At 34.5% G+C, this 7,333-nt stretch overlaps 1 protein-coding gene across 2 annotated transcripts; it reads left to right on the forward strand.

Annotated features, from left to right (window-relative positions):
* The first annotated feature begins 1,752 nt into the window (after positions 1-1,752).
* On the forward strand, positions 1,753-6,960 carry LOC101205832 (AFG1-like ATPase). 2 transcript variants are annotated; one of them, XR_004214097.1, is made up of 15 exons: positions 1,753-2,114; positions 2,571-2,792; positions 2,896-2,975; positions 3,301-3,401; positions 3,524-3,646; positions 3,830-3,899; positions 4,314-4,400; positions 4,504-4,569; positions 4,680-4,772; positions 4,962-5,018; positions 5,105-5,233; positions 5,317-5,407; positions 5,776-5,864; positions 6,333-6,489; positions 6,594-6,615. XR_004214097.1 is itself a non-coding variant. In XM_004146616.3 (15 exons), exons 2-15 carry the CDS (start codon positions 2,585-2,587, stop codon positions 6,697-6,699), a joined length of 1,494 nt encoding a protein of 497 aa, XP_004146664.1. In that variant the 5' UTR covers positions 1,767-2,114; positions 2,571-2,584; the 3' UTR covers positions 6,700-6,960. The 2 variants fall into 2 exon arrangements, 1 of the variants encoding a protein (XP_004146664.1); XM_004146616.3 differs by having other exon boundaries at positions 1,767-2,114; positions 6,296-6,489; positions 6,594-6,960.
* Positions 6,961-7,333: the final 373 nt, after the last annotated feature.

The following is a 7,333-nucleotide window of genomic DNA, read 5'->3' on the forward strand; positions in this document are numbered from 1 at the left end:
ATCTAAACAATTAGGTTCTTTCTAAATACAAGACTTTCTATCTCTTGAACTTAGGTTACCCTTGAGCACGTGAGCCTCTCTGTCACTTTAAGTTCTTCTTCTTATGAAATCCTTCTACTTAAGAACTTAGGCTCCCCTAATTAAGTATACAAGAACTTCCATCTCGTGAGATTGTGCCTTAGAATCCTCTAAGGTTGAGAAATCATTCTCGAATGATTTGACTTTAGGCTCTCCCTAAAGCTTTATATTGCCTCACATAACGAATGCAATCTCAGTAGAAACAATGTTATGAGCTTGTTGCTACACTTAAAGAAAAACCCATCTTCAAATTCACAACACTAAGTCGAAAGTAATCAAACAAAGCTTCATTATCAAACTCATCAAACAATACATGAGACAACCCTAGCAAAGGAGGCTCGTCGAGCATAAATTGCACAACGAAACTATATAAAATATCCCCTCAATAAATCGACATAGCATCGAAAAAGGAAACATCTCAGCGGATAAAATCTATATAATAAAATAACGATAGAAAGAAAGGAACAACATCTTTTGTAACAAATGTTATGAGAAGATCCCATTAAAACACATTGTAGGACAACTCCACGTCAACTCAAGAAATTTTAAACAAATATATTTAGCCAATATAAAAAAGCTAAGGTAAATATTTGATAAACAATCTATTAATTAAAATTACCCTGAAATTTAATGCATGGAGAAAATTATTGAGAGAACCATGGTCTCCAAAATTGGAGAATGAATGAAGAGGACATTTGGTGTTGGAACACACTAGAGACAAAAGGAGACATCTCTTGGGGTCCAAAAATTATCCTTACAGAAATCCCAATTCTCATACATTCCCATTCATCAATAATTCATCTCTCCTATGTTTATAAGAACAAAACAAAAAGAATAAAGTGCCCTTTTTCGGATGTAAGTGTCATTCTAATCTCTCAAATTACAAAACAATCATTCCAATTTTTATAATTTGAATATACTAATTTTAGATTCACTACGAATGATAAATTGGAAAATGTTATTGAATTCTTAGCTAATTATAAATAAAAATCTTACAAAATTCAAACTAAAAATATAATATTTCATGAAGAGAAACTTAAAAAGAAAAAAAAAATTTCTCCCGATAATAATTAGAATTTACAGATTAGTGTATAAAAAAGGTAGCATAAGAAAAAAAGAAAAAGAAAGAAACTCAAAGGCATTGCCCACTCCTTGCATTTAATGTAAGTATGGTTTTAGTTTTCTATAGGCATTATAGCATATGAATTGATGGACCACGGAATGGTTATGCACAAATGTCTTACATTCAAACGGAACACTCTTGAGTCCCTGTTTTTTGTTTTTTCCCCCACTAACCAACACCACTTGCCTTCCCTTTTTCTAATTTCACAAGTAAACATAGTTTTCAAAATTCTTTGATTTATACTTTTTTTTTCAAAAAAAAATGTAGACTGATTTGTTTATGGGCTGCCTAATAAAAGTTTTAGTTGATTCAAACTCTAATAAACATGGAATTTGGAAAATAAAGTAGAACAAGATTTTGTTGGTTAAGATAAAGAGTTGATTAGGGGATAAAAGAGTTGGTGGAGGCGGAGGGTGATGAGGGAGGAGAAGGGAAGGCCGCCCAAAAAACGGAATGGGAAAAATAAACTGAGGGATACAAAACGGGACTCCGATTGGACATCCACGTCGGTGTTATGTCATCTTCTTCCCTTTCTATTTATTTATTTACTTACCTTTCTCGAACATATAACTGCGGTTAATAATTAATTTAAAATCATGTAATAAAATGAAAAAGAAAAAGGCTAATTCACGCTACAAACTTCACAAAAACTTGGAGTTCTTCTTTCTCTTCTCTCTCTCTTTTTCTCTTAATCTTTTCAAAACCTGCGATTCTTCTTCTTCATCCATCATCGATTATATTTTGTAGGCTGTATCGCGAATTCTCCATTAAACCCGCCCCAGCTCTTGCATTCCTCTGCTTCTCCGCGTTTTTTTCACGCAACTTAAGCTTATCCTTCTTCTGCTCGACGATCGGTTTCTGTCTCCCAATAAGCTCAGAGATTTCTGGTTTTTTTTCTCTCTTTCGAATTCGGGTTCGTCTTAATATGCCCACGCAATCTGTTGTCTTATCATCTGATGTTCTGATGTTTTGAAGATTTTATTTTAGTTTCGTGTGCTCTGCATAAGGGATTTATTTAAAACTTTTGAAGGGTTCTTCTTTTCGATCAATTGAGATCCACCCAATTAAGAATTATCTCTGTATTTGATTCCGTGGGCATTTGTACTTAGTATTTTTTTTTTTTTGTTCTTTTTTTAGTTAAAATGGGAATTCTCTTTCTGGTCCTTTTACTGTTTGGGTCTACTTTTGACAAAGTGAGTTTCATGTTTTGGTTTGTTGCCTCTTGATTTATTACAATTTATGGATTTCTGTTTTCTCCACGAATTGGCAGCATATTCTTCTTCGATAAATCATGACTTTTGGTTAAAAGGCTTTTATTTTTGAATCACTTTGTGCCTGTGTGGGTGTTTATTGGGTTGTTGTCTTTCAGGGTTCTGTCAGAAAATGAGAGGCGTTAATCGGTATGCTCGTCACCTCCGATCAGCTTTTTCTCAAAAAACATGCAATCGTACGGATGTTCTTCGACGAGTGCAAAGGCAAAGGCAGCTGATTCATACCAACTCCGAGTCTCTTTTTATTGTCAAACCAGATAGAAACAGATTTATAAACTTAAGAACTCTGTCATTAGACGCAGCTAAACTTTCTAATGGAGGTATGTTTCTGTCTCCCCCATGAACATAGCCTAGCATTTTAAGTTTCATGTGCGAAACCGGATAGTTGTGTTTTTAATTTGGACTTTGGGGGTTCAATTGCAGATTATAACGTGGCAGGGCCACTTGTTGAGTATGAACGTAGAATTGCTGCTGGTGATCTCGTGGATGGTGATAGCTGTCAGGTAAGGCCACTAGTTTTCCCTGCATCTTCATCGTTTATAATTAGAGATGAAAGTGAGTTAGATATGAAATAGTTCATGAATAATTCACTTTTGGAAGTTTTATTTTATAACTTTTACCTTCTGCATCTGCCTGCTTTTAAGAGCCAAAATGGCCGACCAACCCAAACTGGAATAATTATAAATATGTTGGATTTAGCTGTAAACCTACCGTTGGATTAATCTTAATGTATTTGATTTTGATGAAACTATGTTTTTTGTTCATAAATTACATGTCTGTTCATTTGATTTAAACCTGTTGAAATTAATTTTCGTAGTCACCTTGCAGGTAGGCACCCTGAGGGAACTTCAGAGACTCTATGACGAACTTGTTAATTCAGCTGAAGCATGCCGGTTGGATCGATATGCAGTATCAGAAAAATCAGGAAGGTAGTTCTTCCATCATGTAGTTGTACTGCTTGTGTACGGATTATTCAAACTTATTTAATCTTTTAGCTTCTTATTTGCTAGATTGTTCTTATTGTTAATCTTCTTTTTGTGGTCTATGGCAGGAGTAGATGGTTGTGGTCTCGCTTCATTCCTCAGTCATCATACTCTCCAGTTAAAGGCCTATATCTCTATGGAGGAGTAGGCACTGGAAAAACTATGTTGATGGACTTATTTTTCGATCAGTTGTAAGTTTGTTGAACTCATGAATTGACTAACTTGTTCTCCAACCTCTTTGTTTATTTTCCTGCCTTTATAATGATACCAACTATTTTAAGTTCTTTTTTGGGATGAAGTCTAGTCAATTTATGCTATCCATTGTCTGTTTTCTCTTACTGGCTCCTTGTCTTAGAATTATTTTCTTCTCATAGACCCAGCAATTGGAGGAAAAAGAGGATTCATTTTCATGACTTCATGTTGAACGTTCATAGTCGTTTGCAGGTGAGATTTACTATTGTCTTCATTAGCGGTGAATGTTTTTAAATGAAATCTTCAGTACTAACACTAAGATTATGACACCTAGTTGAAGTGGAGTGTCTTATTTTCTCTGAAATCTCCTGGTTAAGAATGCCCTGTTTTTTTTTTTTCCTTTCTTTTTTTGGTTCCCCCAATGGGGACCTATTGATTAGTTTGTGTATCTTATAAAATAAATTATTGCTAAGTTTGTGTAACCTATAACTGAAAAATATATTTCTGTTTACCCTACTTTTTTGGTCACTCTGTATCCTGGTTGAAGGTAATCACATCAATCTTTTACCATGTTGTGTATTCTCTTTTGAGAAACTACTAATTCGCCTGATTGTGTGGAATGTGGATATCTAAATAAGCATCTATCTTGAATGCATATTTTGACAGCGGCACAAGGGTGTTGCTGATCCACTTGAAGTTGTCGCAGGAGAGATTTCAGATGAGGCAATTTTATTATGCCTGGATGAATTTATGGTACTTTTTCAATTTAACCGTCTTTTTTTGTTTGTATATCATATCTCTTGGCCTTTTACTTTGGTAACGTTAGTAAGTTTTCTTAGTGTTCTGTCTTTCATAGGTGACAGATGTGGCTGATGCATTGATACTAAATCGTTTATTTGGACATCTCTTTAGCAATGGCGTTGTAAGTACTTGCTTTTACAGTTTATTTTTATATTCAACTATCATAAGATATCGTGTTTGGTTTCAGACATAACTTAAAAGGTTGTTTGTATCTGATCGAGGGAAGTGTAGATCCTGGTTGCAACATCAAATCGTGCTCCCGATAAACTCTATGAAGGTGGATTACAGAGAGATCTTTTCCTGCCCTTCATTTCCACATTGAAGGTACATTTTTGGACAGTAAAATCTCAGTCAGTTTTACCTTTTAGTTCAACTATATAAACGTCAGGGACACTCTTGAATTAAACCACCCATTCTAACAATTCTTATCTGAATCTAGTGCCAATCTAGTTGATGTAAGCTTGGTCATTTGTGCTTTTTCCACTCATTAATTTGGAAGGTGTCATGATGTAGGAAAGGTGTGTGACTCATGAAATCGGTTCAGCAACTGACTATCGGAAACTGACTTCGGTAATTATTCTACTTCCATACAGTAGAAGCTATTTTAGTAAAAAGTTCTGAATTATTATATATTTTATACCAACTCTTGACTGCAGGCAGAGCAAGGGTTCTACTTTGTTGGAAAGGACTCATCTATCTTTCTTAAGCAAAAGTTCCAACAATTGATCGGTAAAAGTATACCTGGTCCACAAGAGGTGGAGGTAGTGATGGGCAGGGTTCTGCAAGTAAGCACCTAGTTCCATTGTAGGATGATTTGAGTAACTTATATCTTCCAAATATTGTTATTTAGCATTTTCACTACTTTTAGGTTCCATTGGGAGCTAATGGATGCGCGTATTTCCCTTTTGAGGAACTCTGTGACAAGCCTCTAGGAGCTGCAGATTACTTCGGGCTGTTTAGTAAGTGATCTTTCAACATGACATTTGATACGAAGGGAGTTAGGAATGCGAATAATATTTTTAATACAAACCTTAAGATTTTTAGGTGTGAAGATGAAGTATAATTTAAGATCCGATTGTGATGAGCAATAGCTAGATTGACGAGACAGGTTCATCTTATCCTTAGCAGGAACCGTTAACAGTGAATGCATGTTAGGTTGTCAGAAACCGTTAACCACTAGAAGCCTGATATTTTGGATTGAAACTCCTTCAGTTATTCAAATTTCTAGTTTAATTCTAAGTGGTTTTTTACTTGTTATTGTGCTAAATTTTTAGTCTAACTTGCTTATAGGATTTATTTTCAAGTATTTGCTGTCTTCCTTATGCAGAAAAATTCCATACTCTGGCATTGGATGGTGTCCCAATATTTGGACTCCACAACAGAACAGCAGCATATCGTTTTGTCACTTTGGTTGATGTAAGTCTGACTTCATATTTGGATATTTTTTACTTTTGTAGCCTCAATTTACGTGGAAGTTTGTTACTTTTGTGACTTCAACCAATACTTATCCATTTGTTTGATGACCTACAATGCCACTCCTTCGATGTGTTATATTTGTTTATTCAAGTCATATACCACTACTTCGTCAAGTATATTCGAAAATGACCATGATATCAATAAGAACTTATTCTCACGATTGGTTGACCTCATAAAGATGTGTTCTTCAATAATAGAGGTTCAGATTTGACATAATAGTTTCAGAAAATAGGGCAATGAGAAAAAAAGGTCGTCATGTTTAGTTATCAGAAAGATAAACTTGACTCGTCCCCTTGGTTGGAAAGAATTCAAACTGCTTTATAGAATTTTAGAATTTGGTTCTCTCTCATGCTTTCCTTATGTGATGATAGGTAATGTATGAAAATAAAGCAAGACTATTATGTACAGCTGAAGGAAGTCCTCAGGAACTTCTCGAAAAGATTGTGACCATCTCTGATGCTCAACAAATTGCACCTAGAACGTCCACACGATCGAGGAAGAATGACGTTTCCGATCTCTGTGTGGACAACGAGTTGGGTTTCGCCAAAGACCGTACAATTAGTAGGTAAGGCATCCTCCAAGTATACATGTCATGCATATATAATTCCAGTCAGTATCCACATCTATATTCATTTTCAGCTGCTAATGTTGATATCATTTTTGATGTAGATTAACAGAAATAAACAGCAAAGAATACCTGGAACAACATGCTGAACTCGTAGCAGAGAAACGAAACTGGCAAAACGGCGATGATCAGGATGCTTCACAACCATAACTTCTGCATCCACTGTCTTCCAGATTAAGCAGATACCATTTTTGTTACTGCACTTCACTATTTTAACATACTAGAATTATATATTTTAGTGATCAGAAATAAAGATAAGTAAATTGAAACTTTTCGTTTTATACAAACTAACAATTGTACCCACACATTAGCAGATTCAAAAGTTGGGATATTTTTTTTTTATCATGAGAAGTTGTGTAAATATGAAGGTTGAAATAAAAGTACGCCCACTTGAATTCTTGATTCAAAACATTATAGTTTGTTATGTGGATGAAAATCAGTATAAACTAACTTGATGAAAAATTAACAGATGAACATTTTCTTTATGTCAGCAATGATGTGCCAGATTTGAAACTCTGCATCTTAAAAATGAAATACTTGACGCCTTGATTTGCAAGCTTAACATGCTAACATTTATTATCTTTTGATATATATAATACGCACAAAATGTTAAATTATTGAATAAAATTGATGGATCTGCAGCCAAGACGAAAATAGACCATTTTGCAGAAAATAAATAAACAAATAACTAAACGTGACGATTCAAAAAAGTGGACTATGAGGTATGCCATTTATTTTTGAGTTAAATACAATGTATTCTATTATTTTTCTTTCTTTTCCTCTT

This window comes from Cucumis sativus, chromosome 1, assembly GCF_000004075.3.
Source record: "Cucumis sativus cultivar 9930 chromosome 1, Cucumber_9930_V3, whole genome shotgun sequence".
NCBI lineage: Eukaryota > Viridiplantae > Streptophyta > Magnoliopsida > Cucurbitales > Cucurbitaceae > Cucumis > Cucumis sativus.

Bases quoted from the DNA above. Each gene is read 5' to 3' on its own strand.
- LOC101205832 (XM_004146616.3), top strand. From the start codon at position 2,585: ATGAGAGGCGTTAATCGGTATGCTCGTCACCTCCGATCAGCTTTTTCT. The intron at 3,402-3,523 runs GTAGTTCTTCCA...GGTCTATGGCAG, and splicing joins GTATCAGAAAAATCAGGAAG to GAGTAGATGGTTGTGGTCTC. The intron at 4,773-4,961 runs GTACATTTTTGG...GTCATGATGTAG, and splicing joins CCTTCATTTCCACATTGAAG to GAAAGGTGTGTGACTCATGA.